The sequence below is a fragment of the Leucopleurus acutus genome (assembly GCF_964270905.1).
Source record: "Leucopleurus acutus genome assembly, chromosome: 16".
NCBI lineage: Eukaryota > Metazoa > Chordata > Mammalia > Artiodactyla > Delphinidae > Leucopleurus > Leucopleurus acutus.
The window spans coordinates 66,540,710-66,566,203 of NC_139158.1; the positions used below are offsets into that span (position 1 = coordinate 66,540,710).

General features: G+C 51.7%; 1 protein-coding gene across 1 annotated transcript in view; it reads right to left on the reverse strand.

The window, feature by feature from the left end:
• Positions 1-317: 317 nt before the first annotated feature.
• KIAA1755 overlaps positions 318-25,494 on the reverse strand; it is a gene marked incomplete at both ends in the record, with an annotated part of 30,976 nt that continues 5,799 nt past the window's right edge. The window contains 11 exons of the mRNA XM_082857826.1: positions 318-1,019; positions 4,503-4,721; positions 5,368-5,490; positions 6,504-6,642; positions 9,345-9,493; positions 10,336-10,434; positions 12,155-12,271; positions 13,855-13,938; positions 14,843-14,936; positions 17,470-17,593; positions 25,216-25,413. Coding sequence (XP_082713952.1) covers positions 318-1,019; positions 4,503-4,721; positions 5,368-5,490; positions 6,504-6,642; positions 9,345-9,493; positions 10,336-10,434; positions 12,155-12,271; positions 13,855-13,938; positions 14,843-14,936; positions 17,470-17,593; positions 25,216-25,413 — 2,048 coding nt within the window. The remainder of the gene's footprint in view (positions 1,020-4,502; positions 4,722-5,367; positions 5,491-6,503; positions 6,643-9,344; positions 9,494-10,335; positions 10,435-12,154; positions 12,272-13,854; positions 13,939-14,842; positions 14,937-17,469; positions 17,594-25,215; positions 25,414-25,494) is intronic.

Sequence of the window (25,494 nt, forward strand, 5' to 3'; positions counted from 1 at the left end):
AGTCGGAGATCTCTGGAAGGATCTGTACCAACAGCTCTTTCCACGATGAGACTCCAGGGTTTTGGAGCCAATCTCACGCTCTTCCGCATCCTGCCCTGCCCTCCACTCTCACTATTCTGAATGTGTGAGAGTCGCGTCTTCCCAGAGCTTCCTGGGGCTGGGAGCAGGTGTGAGTTCTTGTCTACCGAGCACGGGCCAAACTCAGTAGCCACGTCCTGACGGATGGTCCAGGGCTCCCCAGCTCTGTCTTTAGCTGGGCCCCACCCGAACCATACCCATCCCTGCCGGAGCCTGGTGTGATTGACGGGAACTCCCAGCTAGAGGGATGCAGGGGGACTTGTGTGGGGTGAGTCCTCCAGAGACGTCTGTGAGTCTGTCCCCTCCGAGGAGAAGCTGCCCCCAGTGGGCCGGGGGATCTGACTCTGCCTGGGGAGCCGCTGCCAGGAGAGGAAGGTGGTGAGATAACACTCAGAGGCAGGATCCAGGGGCCCATGCGGGCTTCTGCCGTCATCAGCTTCAAAGGCCTGGCCAGCTTCCTGGGGCGGAGGGGCTGCTTGGAAACTTCTGTTCTGTACATGTCTGGGGGCCCAAGGAGGCCAACAGGATTTTGGGGAACGATCCAGACCCAGTGAGTCCTGGAGGGGCAGGTCCCATCTTCCCTTGTAAGTGACTTCTCCATTCAGGTCCTGGCCCTTGGCGGCCGCCCCTCTGAGTTCCCGGCCCACCGGGTGGGAAGGGGGACCTGCCAGGCATGGATAGTGGGCCAGTGCCTTCTTCAGGAGGGTCTGGATCTCCTCGTGCCTCTCCCGGGCCTCCTCCCACAGGTCCTGGCCCAGGCCCTCCCAGCTCAGAGAGGCCACCTGCAGCCGCATGGCCGTGAGCTTCTCGGCAGGGAACTCGGACGCCAGGCGCTGCAGGTAGCGGTGGAGGCGGCGCTGGTCCCCAGGGCTGGCCCTTTGGGCCTTGCCCAGCCTGAGCTGGGCCATCAGGTCCTGGCAGTCCATGTGGAACCAGGTCATCTGGGAGACAAGAAGAGAGGGAGATGGGGGTTCTGTGAGGACAGGGATAGGCCTCTCTGAGCCAAGAGGAGGCTTAAAGAACGAATACAGCTAGACTGAATTAATACAAAAATGTCCAATCAGTGTTAGGGCCTCTCTTAGCACAGCTGTGATTTTCTCCACTGCTGATGACGACAATATTTCCCTTTCTTCCCCAGGGAACACCACCCTCCGTTACCCACCGGGAAACAGTCCCCAGCACCCTTGGGATCTTCAGGCACAGTCTTACAGACTTAGGGGCCAGCAAGGACTCACCCCCCTCTGGGGCTCAGTTTCCCCCTCAGTGAAGTAGAGGTCGTGATAGATAATCATGGAAATTTGGATTCTCGGGTTGTATGAACCCCTCATAAGTGGTGCTGAGGGAGGAGTCTGGCTAATATTTATTGAACACTGACTGTTTGCCAGGCTCTGTGCATCTCATGTAGGATCACACTGAACCAGCAGCCCATTTTACAGAGGAGGAAAATGAGGCTCACACACGTGAAATCACTTGTCCCAGGTCACGCTGCAAGTCAGGGAGGAGCTGGGATTCAAACTCAGCCCTGTCCAGCCCTCAAGAGGGTATCTTCCAAGCACCTCCTTGCACAGGAGAAACTGGCCCAGGCAGGGCCCTGCCCTTGCAGTCACACAGTGAGACTGTCAGCCAGCCCAGGCCCGGAGGCCCCCTCGCTCTGGCCGGGCCTCTGCCGCATTTTAGGATCCTGCCTGTACCCATTTCACCCACAAAATGTCTGCAGGTTGCAAAGGAGCCAACATGTTCCCAGCAGCTCGTGAAAAACATAATCTTTCTCTCCATTAATTTAGAAGCCAACAGCAAGCTGTTAGGCAGTGGGGATTGGAGAACAATTTTCTCCGAGGAAACCATCTTTCCGCGGATTAAGGGAACTTGTCTTTAGATAAATGGCTTCATATTTGCAGAAGCACATTGAGCTCATGGCTGGGAAAGGGCTCCATAAATCTCCGTTAGCGACACCATCATGTTATTATTATTTAGTGCCAAAGCTGCCGCATGCCTGCTCTCCACCTGGGGCTGAGCCCAGCACTGAGCCGTCCTGTCTGTCCGTCTGTCTGTCTGGGACCAGATATTCCAGGCCAAGCTGGACAGAGGTGGAGAACACCTCAGAAATCATCTTGCCCCACCCCTTGCTGTGCGGATTAAAATTCAGGGCCAGAGAGGAGAAGGTGCTGTCGAGGGGAAGGGCTTTCCAGGCTGAGGGAACAGCCAGTGCAAAGGCCTCAGTGCTGGAGCCAGTTTGCTTTCTCCAGGGAAGGCCGATGGGGCTGAAATCAGCTAAAATTAGTAAACAAGGGAGAGAAGCTTCCAGAACCCCTTAATCCATGAGGCATTACTCCTCCTACCACTACTGCTAATGACAACATTAGCAGTACCTCGGTGTTAAAAACAATAATTTAACATCGGTGTTAAAAATAATAATTCCAGATTTGAGCAAAGTCGGGTGTAGGGGCAGGGGGAGGGGTTACTTACATTTAATTTAATTCTCACTTCTCTGCATGAGAGCCAGATGACCTGGGTTCGAATCTCAACTATGCCACTTCCTAGCTGTGTGACCCTGGGTCAGTGACTTGATTTCTCTGGGCTTCCTGCCTCACAGGGTTGGTGTGACCATAATACCATATGTGAAATGACTAGAACAGGGCCTGCAGACAATAAGAACTCCGTACCTAAGCATTGGTTGTTATTATTATCATCATTATTCTTGACAAGGAGCTGAGGCCCAGAGCAGTGAAGGCCACTGTTGAGGTCACAGAGCCCATGCAGGCATATCCCTGACTCTAAGTCTCAGATCCTCCTGCTGTCTCGCTCTCTAACTTCTGAACAGCTGGGCGCGGGGGATCCCTTCGCTGCCTCTGCCCACATCTACCTCCCTTGCCTGAGGGAGACAGAGAGCGGCCTGTCCTCCCAGTGCCCCAGGTGTGAGTTGATCGAGTCCCTCCCGCTGCCCCCGAAGCCTCTGCGTTCTTGGTGCCCTGTGTGCTGGGCTGGCCTGACAGCTGGGAGGCTGGGGTCAGGCTCTTCCCATGCTCCATCGTCAGTGGCCAGTGCGAGGGGCAGCTGAGGGCACTGGGCCCAGGCCAGACGTGTGGGTTCTTGTCTCATCTGGGTTACAGCTCTCTCAGGCTGCTCCCTTGCTCCCCCTAGGCCTCAGTTTCCCCATCAGAAAGACAAGGGATTTGGCTAAATGGATTTAAGAGGGGCGGGGGCTCTGAAGTCAAATCCTGCTTGACCAACCGGGCTAGGGGATGCTGAGAAAGCCACTTTCCTCTTTGGACCTTAGTTTCCTCATCTGTAAAATGGAAGCAATGTTGGTGCCCCTCCCTCACAAAGATATGATGAGAATTAAATCGGGCTAGGTATGCAAAGTGCTTTTAGGAGGGTCTGGCGTGGTGAACACAGTCAATAATGTGGGCTACCCCATAATAGTCATCTAACCCTCATCACCATCGTCATCACGTCTGCTTGGACACAAGAACTGCTTGTCATTTCCCTCTCCTTTGGAGAAGAACATAGCATATGGACACATCTGGGTTCAAATTCCACCTCTTCTTTTCTCTAGCTGTGTGGCCTTAGGCAAGGTGCTGCCCCTCTCTGGGCCCTCAGTTTCCTCATCTGTACAATGGAGCTGGTCAACCTTGCCACATTGGGTTCCAAGAGATGACAGATGCAAAGTAATGGAGTTATTCTTGCTTCCTAACTCACCTCTGCCCAGGCCCCCGACCCTTGCCCCAGTAGCCCTACCCCCTCCTCCTCCCTCCTGGCCAAACGCTGGGTTCCTGGTGAGGACTGAGGCCTCTGTTCTGAGGATGCTCAGAGCAGCCTCTGGGCCCACCCTCAGCCAACTGTCCCTTCCTTCCTTCCTTCCCCAGCTGTCCCCTCCAACCCACCTGTGCAGGGCAAGGTGGGGCATGGGAAAGAGCACAATGGTGCCATGCCTTGCTGTGTGACCTTGGCTAAGTGATGGTACTTCTCTGATCCTGTTTCCCTAACACTGTAATAGAGGGGTGGGACGAGATCAAGGTTCTGAGCCTGGTTCTGACCCTGTGAAGTTGCCTGCAGAGGTCTATGTGTGGAGGGAAAGTCTACGGCTTTGATCAGATTCTCAGAAATCCCCAGGATCCTTCCCCTAATCCCAATGTTTAAGAAGCAGGTGATTTCCTTTGAGAGATGATATCTGGGTCACTGGGAGACTGCCTGTGTAGTGGGACAAGCTGGGGTCAGGGATTAGCTGGACCTGGTTTAAGGAGGGTAACTTAACCTTGCAAACCTTGTTTCCCTTCTGGAAAATGCAGGTAATGCGTTTTCCCCCTCACGGGACTATGGAATGAAAAGAGCCTAGTGCTGTGTCTAGGCTGTTCGCTGCCCCCACCCTACGTCCTAGGTGTTGGGGGAGCTGGGAGTTTATGCAGGTGGGCCGCCAGGCTCACCTTCTTGCAGAAGTGGTGGAGGTGGAGCAGCGTCTCCAGGTCTGTGCGTTGCCGCTCGGCTGCCATGTAGAAGTGGGTCAGCTTAGCCTGGAAGGCCCGCTGGGTGAAGGTGAAGCCTGCCAGCTCCGGGAGCTCTGTTCCTCCCGCCTCCCTGGCCCTGGCTGCAGCTCCCAGCTGGGCCGCCTGCTTGCACAGCTCCAGGCCACGGCGGTACTGGGCCTGAGCAGGGAGGGGAGGGGTGTCTACTCAGCTCCAGCCTTACTACCGGGTTATGAGACTTCCTGAGCCTCAGTTTCCTCATCTATAAAATGGGAACCCAGGGTTTACTTTGCCTGCTGGGATTCTGCTTAGCGTCACCCTCTTCTGGCAAAATTCTCCAACCCCAGAGTCTGGGTTACAGGCTCCTCGCCTGTGTCCCCACAGTTCTCCTTTTCTGGCTATTTCCCTGTTGCCCCCAGGCCCCCATCTTGTCTCCGCCCTCCACTGGCCTGGAAGTTCCCCAAGGGCTGAAACAGAGGCTGAATCACCCTGTGCCCCAGGACCCAGCACATCAAGGATGCAGATTCTCTCCCCCCACCCCAGCTCTGAGGCTGACTCAGTAGGGCTAGGGTAGGACCCTGGAATGTGTATTTTAAGAAGCCCTCCAGGCATTCTGAGATGGGCCATCTTTGTACTTGGTAGTCAGGGAAGGCTTCCTGGAGGAGACAATATCTAAGCTGAATGCTTTGTGTTCCAAGTTGCTCTCCTCACTGTCTTGGGAAGCTTTCTTCCACTTTCCCGCCTCCGCAACTTTTCCCCAGCAGTGCCACCCCCATCTCCTGCCCTCTCTATCTGCTCCCCCCGCCCCTCAGTTTTAGAAACACACCGCAGCCTGAAGGAAGAAGTCCTCAAACTCTGCGTGGGCTTTCTCCACTGTCTCCAAGCTTCCGTCCTTGGGGGTCAGCACTTGCAGGCACTGGCTTCCTTCCTGCTCCATCCAGTTGCTGACCTGGGGCAGGGGAGGGAGGTTTGGACATGAGGGGCTGCTGAGGAGACATCCTTAGGCCAGTTTGCCACCTTCCCGGGAAGCTGAAGTCTTGTCCTCAGTCATCTGGGGGCTGGGCCTATGCCACCAGCCTGGACTGAAACCCTCCCGATTCTGGGGAGGAGAAGAGACAGCTTGGGGTGGGGGTGGGGCGTGGTTCTCACCATCCAAACAGCGCCAGAGGAAGGAGCACGGCCCTGCCATGAACTCCCCGTGTGAACTGCGCAAGTCACTTCCCCTTTCTGGGCTTCAGTTTATTCAGCGGCAAAATGGGGTAGACGTGAGGATTCAAGGAAGGACAGAGCGGGCAAAATGGCTCTTGATCCCATGAGCAGAAGTCTTCTTCGTATTCTGGGGTGTCTTAAAAGAGCATCACCCACTTTATCCTCACAAAGCCCCATGTGGCAGGCACTAATATTATCCCCCATTTAACAGGTGAGGAAACCGAGGCACTGAATAGTTAAATACCTTGTCTAGTAAGTGCTAGAGCCAGCATTGGAACCAGGCCGTCTGGTTCCAGGCACACTCTGTTCCACGGCCCAGAGCATGAAGGGATGCGTTGGTTCTAGGCATCAACAGTTGGACAGAGTGGTGCCAGGTGTGGGCTCCAGGATCAGACCCTTAGGTGTGCGGCCACGGGCAGATGACATAATGTCTCCCAGTCTCAGTGTCCTTATCGATGAGTAGGAGGAATCCTAGCATCTTGCCCACATCACTGGTAAGGGATGAGGTTGGAAAGCGGTGACGGACACAAAGGCTCTGGCCCAGGGCTTGGCGCAAAGTCGGTGTTTAAAAAATGCAGCTTCTGGAGTTATGTCTTCACCTATCAAGCACTATGGAGTGCATGTCATGTGCTCCAAGAATGCCTGCCTGCTGTCGTTTTACGAGAGCAAAGCGCCTGGCTGGGGTGGGGCCTGGAGAGGCAGGAGCCGCCCACCACCCCGACACATCCCAGGGCCAGCTTCCTCCTCTCTCACCTGGTGGATGGCAGCTTCCAGGCGGCCCAGGCGGACGCGGAGCTCCAGCCTCCTCAGGAGGTGGTTGGACACAGTGACGAGGACATGCAGCTGTTCATCCACGAGGCTGTACAGGGCAGCAGCTTCGGCCAGATGGCTCCTGGGAGGTCGAGGAGTGTGAGAGAAAACCCAAGATGCTGACCCCCTGACCCGGAGCCCCAGCACTCCTGCCTAGCATAGGCATGCCTCCGCAGCTCCCACCAGCTCTGTGGCCCTGGCCTGGGTATTTCAGCTGCTGATTTGCTGTGTGAGCTTGGGCAGGTCCCTACACCTCTCTGGGCCTCAGCCTTGGCCTTGCATGGGACTGGGAGGACCAGAGGACACAGCGAGAAACCAAATGACCCTGCCTTTCCCCAGGAGGGTATGAACCAAGCTGGAGAGGTCTGGGTTCAAATCCCAGCCCTGCTACCTTCTAGTAACAGAACCTTGTGCAAACTTCTCAACCTTTCTGTCTCCGTTTCTTCAGCTATAAAAAATGGGGATAACAGAACCCATTTCACAGGGGGGTTGTGAGACTTAAAGGATCTAACCCCTTGGCTCTCAACCCTGGCAACACAATTAGAACCTGCTCTGGGAGCTTTAAAAATCTCAATGCCCAGGCCCCTCCCCAACCCACCGGAGTCCTGCTCAGAGAGTGGCCTGGACCTCAGCGCTTCCCGAAGCGCCTCAGGCAAACCCGCCCTCACGCACTCAAAACACTTAACACAGTGCCTGGCCCACGGTGCTGTTAGCGCTTGTTATTTCTTTTATTTTTGTTAATTAATTTTTACTGGAGTATAGTTGATTTAAAATGTTGCATTCGTTTCTGCTGAACAGCAAAGTGAATCAGTTATACATATACGTATATCCACTCTTTTTTAGATTCTTTTCCCATATAGGTCATTACAGAGTATTGAGTAGAGGTCCCTGTGCTATAGAGTAGGTCCTTATTAGTTATCTATTTTATATAAAATAGTGTGTATATGTCAAGCCCGATCTCCCAATTTATCCCTCCCTCCCCCTTCCTCCTGGTAACCACAGGTTTATTTTCTACTTCTGTGACTCTATTTCTGTTTTGTAAATAAGTTCATTTGCTTATATGTGGAATCTAAAAAAATGGTACAAATGAACTTATTTACAAAGCACTTGTTATTTCTATTGTAATGATGACAAGTGGCTGTAACACACCTCTCCACTCTGGCCTCTATTTTACAGATAGGAAAACATTTACACATAGGAAAACTGATCCCCCAGAGAGAGGTTCTCACTCACACGCATGGCAGTCTGAACTGGAACTCAGTCCACGGCCTTTTTTGCACATGATTTTAAAAAATGATCAAAGCCAGCAAGACATAAATGAAGGGATGCAGATGGGATTTCAGGAGAAACTTGGGTGAAGGGAGGAATCTCAGGGCTTTCCCAACACCCCTCAAATCCCACCCCACCCTCCTCTGCCCTTGGGGTCCTTTAGAAGGAAAAGGAAAAAGAGGAGATGGAAGGAGAGCCCGTTTTCCTGGAGGGAGCCTTGCCCTAAGCCTCCTTATCTGACTGTAGCTTCCCACAGGTCACTGCCCTTCCGTGGAAGGGGTGAGCACCCAGGGTGCGTGAACGGGATGGAAAATGCCAGTCTGTCTGGCAAAGGGAGGGAGAAACGGGCGGGCACGCAGGAGCTGCCTAAGAAACACGCAGCGGCTCACGCGGGACCACAGCGCTCCCTGGTGGAGCTGCTGGTGGCCAATGGTCTGGAGGGGCCTATGTTGGACCAAAGGGGCTTGGGGGCCCAGTCAGTGAGGCAGGGGCATGCTGGGAAAGGCAGTGCCAGCCCACCAGGCTGTGTGAGGGGCAGTGAGGACAACTCCACACCGAGCACCAGGGTCCACTGCCGCCCAGCGCTCACATCAGCATGAATCTCTCTGTGGGCAGAGGTCAGGGTGGTGTGTTCAAGATTCTGGGCTAGGCTGCCTGGGTTCAAGTCTCAGCCCCACCACATCCCAGCTGTGTGGCCCTGGGCAAGTCACTTAACCTCTCTCTGAACCTCAGACTCCTCCACTGTGAAATGAGGGTAATACTCGGAGCCCCTTCGTGGGTGGGAATTAACCACATTAATATCCTTAAAGCCCTCAGAACAATGCTGTGTTCATGCTAAGCGCTATTGAGAGGAGGAGGTTAAATAAATAAAATGTTCTTGGCTTATGCAAACGTTGTAGTAGTGTTCATTCTAACAGAGATAAAATATATACAACCACCGGCTGATTTAATTACTGATTTGCACCTCTCCTCCACCCCACTCCTAAATTTAAGAAAATTGGTGCTTTCTAGGAATGCGTATTTCTTGCTCTGTGGTTCTGTGACCCTGGCACAGCACGAGGTTCCCCTGGCCCCTGCCACGAAGGGTAGGGCAGTGCAGGGGTTAGTGCTCAGCTGGTCTGGCTGTTACTTCCCTTCGCTTAGCCTCAGGTATTTATCAGCCAAACAGGAGGATGTGAGCCTCACGTGGTCTTTTGAGGAATAAGAGGTGGGCTCTTAAAGGGGCTCAGCCCAGTGTCTGGGTCAGAGAGCATCCCTGGTCCATGACAGTGACCAGAAATGGGGGTGCTGTCCTCTGATGCGTGGGCTGAGGAGGGGCAGCAGAGAAGGGACTTGCCAAGGTATAGGCTGGGGGCCAGTGATCAGGCCTCAGTCCAGGATATGGGCCCGGCAAACACCCCATCCTGGGCATCTTCAGAGCCCACCCTATGTGTCCTCTCAGCGAAGTGACCCCAGCCCCGAGTCCCAGTCTGGGGAATAGGATGAGGCGGGGAAGGAAAAGCCTGGTGTCCGTACCTGATGTCTGGGTTGAAGTTCAGCCTGCTGCCTTCCTGTCGCAGCCTGGCCAGGGTGGCTCCGCCTTCCCGCTGGAGGCCCAACAGGCCTGGGTCCCTCAGCACAGCCTCCATCAGCTCCTTGGACTTGCTCAGACACCTGGAGGCCTCCTGCCAGGGTAGGGAGGTAGCCTGTGGCTCAATCCCCACTTTCCTTCTATAACCTTCCAGGGCTCCCCACACCCCAATCACGCCTGACTCCCCCAGTGTGGCGTTCAAGGTTCTACAGAAAGTCTCTCCTTTCTATCTCTAAAACATCTCCTCAAGCCGAGCTTCCTCTCATCACCGTGGCAACCTCACTGGTCCAAGCACCATCATCTCTTGCTGGGACGCCCATCCCAGCCTCTTCACTGATCTCTCTGCGGCACTCTGGCTCCCCCCACAGTCTGTTCTCTGAATGACAACTGGATGGATCTCAAAGTGCCAATCTGATCATCCCAGTGCCGCTGCTTAGAACTCTCCAGCGGCTTCTCTGCCCATTTAGAATCAAATCCCAACCCAACTCCTCCCTGATACAGCCCCGTGGATCCAGAAGATCCTCTCGTTCTATCCTCCCCTCCCCCACTCTGTTCCACACTGGCCTCCTTGCTCTTCCTGAACAGACCAAGCACAGACCAAGTCCCATGGCTCCGTCCCATCCTTCAAGGCTCAACTTCTATACCCTCCTTCCCCATTTTTCTCAATCTTACTTTCACAGCATTCAGCATCACTTGTAATGACATGTCCAGTTCTGTTTATTTTTTAAATTATGACCTTTCGCACTGTACCATGAGCCCCACGAGGGCAGGGACAAGTCGATTTGCCCCAGGCTGGGTCTCCAGGCCGTGACACATGGTGACGGTCCAGTAAATATCGGTTGAATGAATGAATGAAAACAAAGCCCCTTCACTGCGCCCTTGGTCCATGAAATAAGGGATGTGGTGTGGTTTCCCCACCTAAGGCTCTTGTCTCACCTGCACCCCTCCAGGGGGGTCACCCTTCTCAAACTCCTTGATGGAAGCCTTTAGCAGCGAGGAGGCCTGGCGGAGGTCAGCAAGGAAAGGGTCCAGCTTCTGCAGGAAAGGAGGCCAGAGTGGGGATGTTAGCCTGGGCCAGTGAAGAGGGTGCCTCTCCCCTCCTCCCACCAGGAGGACACGCGGGGTGGTGGTTCTCAAACTTCAGCTGCATCAGAATCCCCTGGAAAGTCAGTTATAAAGCAGGCTGCTGAGCCTTCCTCCTGAGTTTCTGGTTTAGTTTCTCTGGGGTGGGGCCTGAGAGTGTGCATTTCTAACAGGTTCCCAGGTGGCGCTGATGCTGCTGGTCCAGGGACCACAGTTTGAGAACCACTCATGCTGGGAATGAGAGAGAAAAAGAGAAGACAGGCCTGACCTACTCCCAGGCCTGTGGGAGAGGGAATGGTAGGAGGGGGTGAGAGGGCAGGGGTAGAGGACATCCTCTCCGGGTCCCACTTCAGCCCAGCTCCACCACTTACTAGCTCTGAGGCCTTGGGCAAGTTTCTTAACCTCTCTGTGCCTCTACTTCCTCTTCTGCAAAATGGGATCATTTCCCCATTTCCTGCCTTAGAGGCTTGTGGGAGGCTTGTGGGAGGACTAAATGGGTTTATTTGTGCCAGGCACTTAGAATAGCACCGATACTCATCCTCATTACCAGTTTTATATGCTGGCTCTATAGGTAAGATTTCATTTAAAGGGAAGGTTTTAAAGCAAAAATATAGTTCAAAAGCCCCTGGATTAATTGGAGGCCTCTGGAGAGGGGAACTGGGGGCCTGTGGGACAAATAGGAAAAGAGATTTTTTTCAGTATATACCCTTTTGTACCATTTGAATTTTGAACACAGGGTCTATTCAAAAATAGACCCAATCTTAAAAAGAAGAGGACCAGGCCGAAAGCAAATAAGCAAACAGCCACGTTAGACTATAGACTAGTGGCTCTCCATGCGTGATGGTTGCGTACCCCAGGGGACATTTGGCAATGTCTGGAGACACTTTTGGTTGTCATCATTTGGAGGATGCTGTTGTCAGAGTGGGTAGGGGCCAAGGATGGTGCTAATCACATGACAGTGCACAAACAGCTCCCCCAGAAAAGAATTATCTGACCCCAAATGTGAATAGTGCTGAAGTCGAGCTGCCCTGGTCTAGAGAAAGCCCTGGGCGGGCAACTATGGGCACTGGTCCTGGTGCGGTTTAAGCCCATAAGCTCCTGTGTGTGGCTGTGGAAGTTGTGCCCATCTATCATGTGTTAAACTGGGCATGAGGTGCCCCCTCGCAGGGTTGCGGTGAGGAAGGATTGAGGTCACACAGGAAAGGAGCCCAGCCCTGGAAGTTTCCTTACTTCCTCCCTCTTACAGAAGGGAGCACATCTGCCTCCCTCACCAGACCCCAAGCTCCCCGAGTTTTGTGTGTCCACAAAGCAGATGTCTGTAAATGTATTTGCAGTTAACACTAACATCACTCTTAGCATGTGCCAGACACTCTTCTAAGCTCTTTACACACATGAACTCAAGCCTCACATCAGCCCCATTTCGTCATTGAGGAAGAGGGCTCCGAGAAGGTGTGTAACTTACCCAAGGTCACACAGCAGAGCTGGGATTGAAACCCAGGACTCCTGGCCCCAGAGCTTGAGCTCTTAGTCACTCCACTCTGCACCCTCATTGTAAACACTTGTTGAATGACTGTCTTTGAACCTGATAAGTTCAGTGGATCCATGGGGCAGGATGGTGAAGGGAGAAACAGAAGGGGTGAGGGTGTGGGGTGAAGGCTGTGATGGTAGATACCTGGAAGAATTGCACCCATTCACCGTGGCAGTAGGGGAAGGGGCCTTCCAGGGCCATGGGCAGCTGGCTGGGGTCCACGTAGCGGCTGAGGGCCTTCAGTGAGGTCAGCACCTCTACCTGCAGACAAAGAAGCAAGTCAGAAGGACCAGGGGACTCAGTGTAGAGACAGATGCTTGAGAAGGTCCTGCCCAGACCCACGCCCCAGCACCACTCCACTTCCCATGGGTAAGACTGGCCCTGGCTTTAAGAGATGGTTTCTGGGCAAGGAATCTTCTCCGGAAACTCTGACAAATCAAAATTGAGAACCACACCCTGGGTAAGAAATGGCAAATAAACAGCATTCGTACTGCCACTGTCCTAGCCCGTGCCCGAGGCAGACATTAATCCATCACGGAACTCCTTCCTTCTGAGCTGGGCTCCTTCCCAGCACAGGTGTCCAGGCAATCAAACAAACAGACTGAAGCTGGCCCATGTCTTGTAACGTCTTTGTAATCATTGTACTGTTCTCTGGAGACCCATCAAGGTACTATCTTCTTGGGGCTGTTGAGAAAGGCCACCAAATCCTAACAGTATCCCCTAAGGCATGGAGCAGGGACTAGGTGACTGCATCTCCCCAGGCAGTGATGCTTGAGGCTTTATGCTATGAATGGCTCCAGATACCTAAGCTTGGGATGGGGAGAATTCTGTGGCGTTTTGGAGCCCATTTTTCATGCCTGGTATTTAAAGTGTGGTCCACGGGCCAGCAGCACCAGCATGACTTAGGAACACGTTAGAATGCAGAATCCCAGCTCCCATCCAGAGCTACTTAATCAGAACCTGCACTTGGACAATCCCCAAGAAATTCACAGGCACCTAAAAGCTTGAAAAGTACATCTCTAGTTTACAATGTGCCTCTTTGTTAACCAGGAGGTAGAAGGAGACCTTTAGAATCATTTCCTGGGGCTTCCCTGGTGGCGCAGTGGTTGAGAGTCCGCCTGCCGATGCAGTGGACATGGGTTCGTGCCCCAGTCCGGGAAGATCCCACGTGCCGCGGAGCGGCTGCGCCCGTGAGCCATGGCCGCTGAGCCTGCGCGTCCGGAGCCTGTGCTCCGCAACGGGAGAGGCCACAACAGTGAGAGGCCCGCGTACCGCAAAAAATATATATATAAATAAAATAAAATCATTTCCTGAAACAGGGCAGAGGGCAGGGTGCCCACGCTCGTGACCGTGGTACATGGCACTGATTAAAGGGAGCTGCAGTGCTCTTTCCCGTGAAGCCCTGAATCAACTTAGCATCTAAGTTGGAGATGCTGAGAAAAACTAGGGAGAGAGATACAGGAAGGGCCAGGTGAGGTGTGGAAACGGCCCCTCTAGCTTGCTGTATGGCCTCGGACCTCAGTTTCTCCATCTGAGAAGAAGGGAGGAGGGGTTGACAAGATGAAGCTTTCAAGTGGGTTTCATGCTGCACGCAGCTCTCAATCACGTGGTCGTGCCCACCGGGAGCTGCTAGGGTTGCCAGGGAGAAATAATTCTGGGGCTGATTTGGCAATGCTTGCCATGGGGGCTGGGCAGTAGAGTTGTAGCATCCTGGACTCGTATCTAATGGACCTACCCTTGATTATTTCAGGGCCTCTCCTAGCTTGTGAATTCTGCCATTCTTCACCCCAGCTCAGCTCCAGCCCACCTCCCCTCCGCCGCAGCCGATGCTGCCTCCCCCTCACCTGGATGTCAGATGCCTCCAGCTGGAGAGCGGCCTCCTGCTCCCCCAGGAAGAGCACAGCACGGATGGAGGTTGGGACCAGAGTCTGTAGGAGAGAATCATTTCAGAGCTGATCTGCCTAGGCTTTCACTGAGCCTCCCGGCTAAGACGTAGGTAAATGGGCCACAGGGATGGGGTGAGGGTTCCCCATGGCTGGGACCCTTATGCGGTATGGAGGGCTTGGATCCGTATTTGGAGGGTGAGTCAAATGACTTATTGGGAGTCACTGGAAGTCAAGAGAACAGCAGGTCCAAGCTGGTCTGCAAACTTCCCAGGTGCCCCACCCACTCTGGGTCTCAGTTTCCCCATCTGTAAAGGGAGAAGGACTTGGGCGTGGAGGTCATGAGGTGAGCATATGCCAAACTTCCATTTATGCTGCTGCCCATACTGGTGAGTTAGCAATCTCTTCCCTCCCCCATTCTCAGTTCATTGGCTAAGCCTAAGCCAATCAGTATGTCACATGCCCCTGACACGGAGATCGGCTGATGGATGGACAGCTGAGCGAATCTGGGCTAAGGAGACACAAAGAAACTGAGACTTCTGGGAAAAGAATCACTCTTTCCTACCGGACTTAAATGAAAGCCCATATGAAGTTAGAGCTGCAGGGAACCACACTGCCACCAAGAGGGGCACCTGGCTGAGAAGGGCACTCTCCCAGGAGAATGGGGCCAGAAATAGGGAGATAGAAACCCGATCTTGGTGGCAATATTTGAGCCCCTGAATCAAGCCATACTTGAAGTTGGGTTTAACTCCCGGACAGTCGAGTCAGATAAACCAATGAATGACCTTTGTCTTTAAGCGTGGCTGGGCTGGGGTTTCTGTTATGTGCAGCTAAGACTCCCTACCTGGGTTCCTGGTCCCAGCTCTGAGCCTCTCAGGATCTGTGAATATCCTAAGGTCCCCGGTGCTCGCAAGACTTGCGAGGCTGAGGCTGTCCACCTCCCACTCACCTGGGTGGCCTGCAAGGCACTGACCAGACCAGGATGTGGGGGCTGTTTCCTGGCATCAATCACGACCGCCAGCCCCTTGGTTTTATCTTCAGGCCTGTGGGTGGTAAACAGAATTGACAGTCTTGCTGGATGAACTAGGGCCCTCGAGGGGGAAGGACCTAGTGGAAGGTGAGGGAAACTGGCTGCTAGAAGCCTGGATTTACTGGTGAACTCTTCATCCCATGGGACAAAGTTCCAGTGCCTCCCTGTGCCCCTGACACACACCACTTCCAGGAAGCCCTCCATGATTCTTCTCCAGGCAGAGTCCGTTATTCCCTCTTCGGCACTCCCACAGTACCTCACACAGCTCTCTCTTACACCCTAATAATCATGAACTATAAGTTACTATCCCAGTTGCAGTAGGAGTCACCTAACCTTCATCCACCCCTTTTGTGTGGGCAGAAGGTTCACTTTGTTCAAGAATCCAATTCCCTCCATATAATCACGTCCCCCCTCTGCCAGGGCTGGTTTCTGATTGGTTGAGGCCCACAGTAGACCCAATTCCCCTGGCCAATGATTGGTTTAGATAGGGAACATGTGACATTTTCTGGCCAATGAGATGTGAGGGGATGTTTGCTGGGGGCTTTTGGGAAAGATATCCTCTCCGTAAAAAAGTTCTTACAAAGAGATATAAGGCAGAGACATAGACTGATACATTTCCTTAGCAGGTAAGACATTTTGAATTGGAATTTGTTACTTGCAGCCAAAACACCCTCATGGGTTCACAGTGCACTTTTCAGTGATTACCTTAGGATTTTCCAAAGTGGCCCAGTTGCAGGACTTGTTAAAATACCAATTCCTCACCCCCACCCCCGCTCCACCCCCCAAGAAATCTGTCCAGCAGGCTGGGGGTGGAGCCAGGGAGTCTATGCTTCCAAGTGCCCTGACCATTCAGCCAAGTTGGGAAAATAACCCCCAACCGCCTTCAAGCCTTACAACCACCCAGTTCACAGACGAAACCAGGGGTGGCCAGTGGGGGGGTGGAGCTATGGCAGTCACCCGGGCACGCTGTTTCACCTGTCTGGGAGGATAATAATCGTGCGGGCTTCAGGAGGCTGTGCTGAGTGAGGACTGATGGATTCATTACTGTAAAGTACTCAGGGACTGCGCAGAGTAACAGGCATGTCAATGTCTGCTGTCATCCCTATCCTGGGGGGGAAACTGAGGTACATGGCGGTGCTATAGCAGACAGTGAGAGGAGGCTCTCGGAAGTGAGGCCAGGGCTCTGACTTCGTGCCTCACACCTCACCTGCCTCTCGCTATGCCCATGCTGGGAGAGAGGTTTATTTCTCCACCTACCTCCACTACCAGCCTGGATGCCCCTAGAGGTCAAGGCCCAATACAGGAGTATCTGGGTCCCTAGCATGGCCCAGCATGAAGTCTGGCCCAGGGCAGGTGCCCAGCAATGGAGTGGAGAAGCCAGCCCAACATACGAGAAACCCATGCATAGTTTACACTGCACCTCACCCCCACCTCTTGTGACCACGCTTGGTCCTCAGAGCCCACTTAGTCATCCCCCTTTTTCAGGGAAGCCTCAGAGAGGGGAGGTTACCGCCTACAGGTAACACAGCAAGTTGGTGGGATTCCAGCATTCTGTCTACCATGACACTTAGCACAGAATGGGGGTTTCCATCTCCTCCTCAGACCAGAAAAGCCACTCCACTTTGGACAAGAAGAAAAATCTCAGTGGCCAGCAGGTGGTGCTGATGGCTCCTATGGGGTGGAGAAGGTTCCAAAGGGTTCCATCAGTCCCTCCACCCCCCACCCCAGCAGCAGAACCTCTAGGTTGGGATCTATAGCCACAGTCCCAAGCAAACACCACCTCTGAGACCGCTCTGGCTGGGGGCTGGGACTCAGAGGAAAGATGGTGCCTCTTCCCCAGCCAGTCCAACATGAAGTCTGAATGGGGGGGTGGAGGGAAGGGGAGGTGTTAGAAATCAGCCTGGTCACTCATCACTCATTCATTCTTTTACTCTCTCACTTATTCATTCATCCATCCATTCACCTTTTCCTTCATTTGTTCAAAAATATTTATAATTCATATGCCAGCTCAATTATCACCTCCTCAGAGAAGCCTTCCCTGATTTCTCAATTGAAATTAGCTGCCCCCCCCACCCCCTTCTCACTCTACAACAGTGGCTCTCAAAATGTGTCCTCAGCCCAGCAGCATCAGCATCAGGAAACTTGTTAGAAATACATGTTCTCAGTCCTTATCCAGACTTAGTGAATCAGAAACTCTGGGGATAGTGCCCAGCCACCTGTTTTTACAGATCTCTGGATGATTCTGATGCCTGTTGAGTTTGAGAACCACTGATCTACAACATCCCTGTTTTCTTCACCACATTAACACCCCTGAGAGCTGCTTGTCCATGTCTGTTTCTTGCACACCATCCACCTCCCCCGCCAGCCTGTGAACGCCCTGATGGCAGGGACCAAGTCTGTCCTGCTTTCCCCCCAGCATCTGGCTCAGGACCAGCTCTGGAAACAGATGACTGGCTGGAAGGATGTCTCCATCTGCTACCTGGTGCTGGGCTCTGGACTGAGAGGTCGAGGGGGGATGGGGTGGTCAGGCTAGCCCAGCCCCTTACCTGGGGATGGTGCACAGGTAGGAGAACAGCTTGGTGACCTCTGAGGCCGTGCACCATGGTGCCTCCCAGGGCCCCTTGGTGGTTGACACCAGAAGCAGGGGCCGCCCTGCCCTGTCTCGACCTCCTACAGGAGAAAGCACAAACACTGAGAATTTTGGTGCAGCCCCTCTACGGGAACCTGCTCTGTGGCCTCCAAGCCTTTGCCTGTACTGGTCCCTCTGCCTGGAATACCCTTTCTCTCCTCCCCCTGTGAACTCTGAACTCTTATTCATCCCTCAAGACCCAGCTCAAAAGCCACTTCCTCAGAAAAGTCATCCCTGAAACACTCCTCCATGCAGAGGCAGCCTCACCCTCCTCTGGTCACCCTCTGTACTGGGCAACCTGGGAAACGAAGCTCACGGAATGAGCTTTGGGGTCACACAGACATGGGTTTAAGTCCCAGCTTAAACCCATGTTTAAGGGACACACTGACTTGCTGTGTGCCCTTAGGCAAGTCAGTGTGTCTCTGAGTCTCAGTTTCGTCATCTGTTAAGTGGGGAGGATACAATACTGAACTTATGAAGGTATTTTGAAGACTAAATGAAACAGTTCCTGAGAAGCGCTTGACACAGGGCAAGGGCCTAATAAAAAGCAGTTGTTACAACGATCATCATTTCTGTCCTCATCTCAGCCCCCCGTGTGGTGAGTGTGCAGCCCGTGGCTGCCAGCTCACTATTTATTCTTGCTGACTTCCAGCCATGAGTTCTCCACCGACTCTTTCCTGTTCCAGGAATCAGGACAGGGTGCTCCGTGTTCCCCACAGGGGTCAAGAGTCTGAGTCCCAGGGGGTCAGCACAGCCTGTCTACGCTGCGGGGAAGGGGAAGTACAGGGGGAAAGAGTCCCAGGCCTCTGGAAGCTGAGCCTGTCCTGCACCCTGGGCTTGGAGCCCTGCCCCCCAGAGTCACCTCATTCAAGGCCACCCTGCGATGAGCAGGATCTACTGCATGTGGGTACAACCCTCCACAGTGTATAAGTGTGTGAGACCCTATGTAGCTCATGAAGCCTTGGACAGACTTAACCACCTTCACAAGTGCTGCCTTACACAGGGGTGAAGCCATCTAGAGCATTCTTTCTTTCACATATGTTTGAAAATTTTAAAATTTAAAAATTAAAAACTCTACATTTGTATATACATTTTATACAAAAATATATACATTTGTATATACACACAAATATATATATTTGTACATATATGTGCATATATATATATTTTTTTATATCCTCTTGATATCATGGGTTTGATTTTTCCTAATATTCATTTATACTAAATTCCAAAAGGAAAACATTTTGTTGGGGACAATACGGGAAATTTGAATATGAGCTGGGTATTGAGTAGTATTAGGAATTATTTTTAATTTTTTTAGGTGTGCTTAATGACACTGTGGTTATTAGGGAAAATGTCCTTGTAGTAAAGAGATGCACATTAAAATACTTACAGTATGATACTGTAAGATACTATGAAGATACATATGTAAGATACTATGAAGATCTGTAATTTACTTTAAAATACTTCGGAAAAAAAAAAGATGAAACATGCCAAAATGTTAAGATTTATTAAATCTGAGTAATGGGTATGTGGGTTTTCATTATCCTATAGTTTCTACTTTTCTCTATGTTTGAAATTATTCATAAAAGAAAGTTTTTAAAAAGTGAAATAATTAAACCATGAAAAAAATTACATAACTTGCAAAGTTAGAGATGTTTGTACATATCCCTCTGAAATCCTCTCAGAGCCATTGGGTCCCTCAGGTCAGGAAATGCTACATTATGTCCCTGGGCCCATTTTATTGATGAGGAGACTGAGGCCTGGAGAGAGGAAGCAGCTTCCCCGTCTGCCACAGTACCCAACTTGCCAGTTAAGGTGGGGGTCATGTGATTCAGCCCTTGACCCTGGACCACACCAAGAGATGAGCTTTTGTCTGCTGTATTGGAGCTCAATCACAGTTCCAGTGGTGCTACTCCCCTGCTCTAGAACCTTCCATGGCTCCTCATGGCCTCATGCAGAAAGCACAAATTTCTCAACCTGGCACTTAAGTCTCCCCAGGATCTGCACACTCTTCCAGCCTCATTTCATATACTTTGGGTTATGACCTGAATTGTGTCCTCTCCCCGCAAATTCATATATCGAAATCTTAACCCCCTAATACCTCAAAATGTGACTGCATTTGGAGATAAGGTCTTTAAAGAGGTGATTATGTTAAAATGAGGCCATTAGGGTGGGCCCTAATCTAATATGACTGGTGTCCTTATAAGAAGAGGAAATTTGGACACAGACACACATTGGGAAGACCATGTGAGGACACAGGGAGAAGATGGCCATCTAGAAGCCAAGGAGAGAGGCTCAGAAGAAACCAGCCCTGCCAACACCTTGATCTTGGACCTCTAGCCTCCAGAACTGTGAAAAAATAAATTCCTGTTGTTCAAGCCCCCCAGTCTATGACACTTTGTTAGGGCGGCTCTAGCAGACTAATACACTATGTCTCTCCTTGTCACCAATGGCTCAGCTGGAATGGGTCATCTGTCACTGCGTAAATTAGCCTGACCCTTTCCCACCTCCCCACCTTTGTTCACACTGTTCCTTCTGCCAGAGGTTCCCTTCCCTGTCCCCTCTCCATCTGGTGAAACTCTCCTCAGCTTTCAAAGTTCAGCTGAGATGCCACCTCCTCCAGGAAGACATCCTCCCTGCCCTCTAGAGAGACCTTTCTCCCACCCCAGGTTCCCCCAGCAAACCTAGGCCTCTTTTAGTTCCTGCAAGACTGAGGCCTCCTTAAGGGTGTTCACTGGCTCAAACTCTTTATATCCCAGTGCTCAGCACAGGACAGGAGCCAATAATCAGTGTCAGGAATTGACCAATGAATAAATGGTCAGAGTGGGGCCTCTCAAACTTTGGTGTGCTAGGGATCTTGCTACAATGCACACTGTGGTCCAGCAAGCCTGAGATTCTTCATCTCTCTCTAGCTCCACATGATGCTGATGTATCTGATCCCCAGACCACACTGTGAGTAGCAAAGTGTTCAAGCACTCAGGACATTCCATACTGGGACACAGTGACCAGTGCAAGTGTCTGGTCCCCCCGCCAAGCTCTGCCTGGCACAGGGCTCTGCACACAGCCAGGGCCGGCTGAGCATGCAAGATGCCGTCTGAGTGCACTGCAGTGATGGACAGCTGTCCACCTGATCTGCTTACACCTGGAAGGCCCCCTTGCCCCAGATGCTACCCCGTCTGACAGCTGGTGCCAGGAATACCATCGTTAGCATCTCAGAGCCTGGCTGGAAGCTGCGCTGTTCACATTGGGTTATGATCTCAGGAAGAAATGGAGACAGCAGGTTGGGAGGTGGTGGGTGGTGTTACCCAAAGGCACTGAAAAACTTGTTGTACCTTCTAAAGCACTCCCTCCAAGTCTTGGGGTGGGGGGAATGCTAGTAATTTAACTGGCAAGCAATTTTAAAATATTGAAATATACATTTTTATATGAAAGTGTAAATATAATTCTTAATTATAAGAATTATAATAATGTATAGCAATTTTAAAGACAAAGATTTTAAAGATATGTACAGAGCAACTGAAAGCTCAGGGTGAGGTCTCAACCCCTGGGACCCTGTTCCCTCTCTTCTGCATCAGGGGCTTTTTGTGAAAAGCCCTCTGCAGAGGCTCTGCGCCTGTGGTTGGCAGACTCATGGCTCCAGAGATGTCCATTCTGGAATCCCCAGAGCCGTGGATGTGCTAGCTTACCTGGCAATGGGACTTCGCAGATGTCACTAAGGTAGGACCTTGAGATGGGGGAGATAATCTAGGCCTAGATTATCTAAGTGGGCCCAATCGAATCACATGACCCTTAAAAGTAGAGGCCCTTTCCTGGCTTCAGCCAGTCCGAGAAAGATATCAAGATAGATGAAGGGTCAGAGGGATGTGCTGTTGCTGGATGTGAAGGTGAAGGAAGGGACCACAAGCCAAGGAAGGCAGGCAGCTTCTAAAAGCTGGAAAAGACAAGGTATGGATTCTCCCCTAGAGTATCCAGAAAAGAACACAGTCCACTGACACCTTGATCTCAGCCCAGCGAGATCTGGGCTTTCTAACCTATAGAACTGTAAGATATTACATTTGTGTTTTTTAAAGCCACTGAGTTTCTGGTAATTTGCTATGACCACAATTGGAAAGGAATATGTAACTCCCACCCTCAGAATGGGAGCAGTCATTCACACCTTAGTGCTGATTAGTCTCTTTCCGTAGAACAGATCTTTGTGGAAAGTTTGGAGCTGAAGAGACCTGAGGAGAAGAAAGGAGGCAAGGAGGTGAGGGAAAGATCCTAATAGGGAGCCTGGGATGCCTGCTTCACACGGACTGGCCTGGAGCAGATCTTGACCTTGGAGCACAGACTTCGGGGACTGTTTCCGCTACAAGGAAACTCCAATGGAAGCAAAGAGACCAGTGAGGATACTACTGTAATAGGCAAGCAACTATGCTGGTTTGGCCCTGGGTGGTGTGAAGTCATCAAATTCTGTATATAATCTGATGGAAGAGTTGACAGGACTTGCTAACAAATTGGATGTAGGGTGTAAGAGAAAATCCTCCAGGATCTAGTGTTCTAGGAAAGATTAGAAGGCTGGGAAAGGTGCAGGGGGGTGTGAAATCAGGAGTCCATCTTTGGTCATGTTAAGTTAGAGATGCCTGTTAGACATCTAAGTAGAAACATCAAGTACACGGATGGATAGATGAGTATGGAGTTCATGGGCAGAGTCCAGGCTGGAAAAATAAATGTGGGGGTTATCAGTGTAGAGACAACACTTAAAACAAATATTCACCAGTGAGATGGGATGAGATCGCCAAGGAAGTGAGTCTAGGGGGAGAGGAGAAGGGGTCCAAGGACTGAGCTTTGGGGAGCCTCCAAGGTTTCCAGGTTGAGACATGAGGAGGAGGCAGCAAAGGAGGCTGAGAAGGTGTGGCCGGTGAAATAGGAAGAAACCCAGGTGAGAGTAAAGATTGAAAGACAAGTTGAGAAGGCCTTTCAGTAAAGAGGGAGCAGTCATCTGTGTCAAATGCTGCTGATGGGTCAAGGATGATGAGGACTGAGAATTGACGATTGGATCTAGAAACATGGAAGTCATTGGTGACCTTGAAAAGACCTGCTCCAATGTCAAGATGGAGCAAATACTCTGATTAGAGTGAGTTGAAGAGAGACTAAGAGGAGAGGAGGTACTGAGATACGGAGCACAGACAACTCCTATGTGGGGTTTTGATGTAAAAGAAAGATGAGAATAGGGGCCTAGAATGGGTCATTCCAAGCTGGGCACGCTCTTATGCTTATGGAAATGGTCCAATGGAGAGGAGGAAAGGTGATTACGTAGAGAAGAGAGGAGAATCTTGCCAGAGGGATGTCTTTGAGTAGGTGGGGAGGTGCAGTGCACCGGTGGAGGGATTGTTCCCTGTATCTGGAATAGGATGCTGAGGGGGTGGGTACCGATGCAGGTAGGTAGCTAAATGGGGTGGCAGGAGTTTGTGGACGTTCCTCTTGATTGTTTCTACTTGCTCAGTGAAACAAGAAGGAAGGTCATCAGCTGAGAGTAAGGCTGAGGGAGATGGTGGTGAAGGTCAGAGGAGGGAGCAGGTGTGAAATCGTCATTCAGGAAGGACAGTGGGGGCACCTTTCAAGACTCTGGAAGAGTAACAGGATCCATGGGCACCCGTGGTACCCACTGGAGGCCAGTGATCAGGAATCAAATGGGCAACCAGTCGGTGTGGTTATGCGGACTTTCTGGCTTCGTTCAGCTGTAAAGGTGCAAGGGGGGAAGCAGGCAGAGAGTTGGATTTAACTGAGGTTGGGATTTCTCCAGGAAAGTACGAAGGCAGAAGAGAAAGGCAAGGGAGATGAGAGTGTTTAAAAGGAAGTGGGGACATGATGGAGGGTGGGGAGGGACAGTGAAAAGGTGGTTGGATCAATGGGTTGAGAGTTCTGGGGGACAAAAGGGCTATTAAAATTCAGGTAATGTGCGATCTGGGAAGAGAGACATTGTAATGAGGGAGGGAGCAGTGAGTTATGGGGTATGGGCATGGGAGGAGTAGCTGGGGTAATGAGGACAAGATCGCTGATGAAGAGGAGGTCGAGGAAGGGAATGGAAAGAACGTCCATGTGGAGAATGTTCATTCACTCCGATATTTTTGAGCAGCGACTATGTGCCAGGCACTGTTCGGGCACTTGGGACCCATCAGTATATGTTGCAAGCCAAACAATTTACAAGAGAGTAATTGTGGAAAGAGTGACAGTGAGTCAAGTCCAATCTGCTTCCTCTCCTTCTCCTCTTACACAAGGAGGAGCATGAGGCTCAGAGAGGGCAAGTGACTCTTCCAAGGTCACACAGGGAGTTAGGGATAGAGCTGGAACTGGAATGAAGGTCTCTAGCCTCTAAGAACAGGGACTTTGATGTATAGAACCTGAGCTCCTGTAACATGACAGCCCTAAAAGGATCGTGAGATTCTGTGTACATTAATATGGGAATAAACAGCATGAGCTTCAACAATGATGACCAAGAAGATGACAGACGATGCTCCCCAGGAGCTTTGAAATGACAGAGCAATGTCCCCACAGACGTGTCCTGCAGAGATTTAGAAGTCTATACAGTAAAAGAGAATTGCAGAACAGTCAGTTCCCAGAAAGCACAGTGGTTTCTCTTGCTGCCAGGACTTTGCACATGCTGTTCCCTCAGCTTGGAACACCATTCCCACCACTTTACACGGATAACACCTACTCATACTACAGGACTGAGCTTCACATGACTTCCTCCACCCCAAGCCTGGGCCAGGGGCCTCATCTGTCCTCCCACAGCCCCCTGTACTGCCCCACAGTCACAATTTCTTTACACTGTATTGTGATAACCTGTTGAATTTTCTCCACCACCAGAATATAGGCTTCCTGAGGGTGGGCTTGGTTCCCTGCTGAATCCTCAGTGCTAAGCCCAGGGCGTGGCACACAGTGGTGCTCAATAAATATTAATTGCAAAGATGAATAAATATTAAACAGGAGTGATAATGCTCTCAGTATTGGATGATGTTAATGCCCAACCGGACCCCTTCATCAGGCCAGAGCACCCATCCCCCAGAGACTGTAATTATTGGCTGTAAATTGGCTTAGAGATGCCCCCTTGTCTGAAGAATTGCCCTCAGTTGAACTGGATCATGGGCTCACCTGCATCCCCATCCCAGGATCAGGCTGCAGTTGATGACTGACAGATCCAGGGGTACAAAAGTCAGCCCTGAACCTTAAGATGGAACCATCTCTGTGATGGAATTCATGCTCCAGGAACCTCCCCCCATCCCCCATCCCCCGCCCCGGGGAATCAGGCCACATGCAGGCTTAGCTCCTCCCTTGCCCTGCCCTGCTTCCCTTACTCCCCTTCCCCTTTCACGGATCCCTGTCTTAGGCTCTGCTTCTAGGGAACCTGACCTAAGACATCCACCTTGATGGCCTCGCTGAAAGTAAGTGGAAGGATGGATGGATGGATGGACTGCTAGAAATTGCTTTAACCTCCTTCATTGGAAACTTATGGAATCTGAGTCCCAGGGAGGCTTGATCCAGCACACAGACCTCTAGGACTTTCCCTGCCTCCCCTATACCCACCCGCATCTGAGGGTACTCAGGGACCCCAGCCCCATTCCCCATCCCCACAGCTCTCTCCCCTCCACCTCCACTTGCCCCTACAATCCCTGAGGACCTGGCAGGCATGCTATCCTGGAATGGAAGATGTCCATGCTCAGAGCCCCAAACCTGGGCTCGGGCCCTGGGGGCTCCTCATTCAGAGCGGGGCCTTTTTCTGGAGGGCCTTCAGAAGCTTCTGGGAAGCCAGCCTTTTGCTCGGTCAGTGGGTCTGAGTCAGCGTCTGGGCCAGATGTTTTGGTCTGAGTTGTTCCAGCTGGGGAAAAAAAACAACAAATAGTGTTAAGCAGAAGATGGATTTTCCCAGGGACAATGTTTTCTTTTTCACATTCTAACA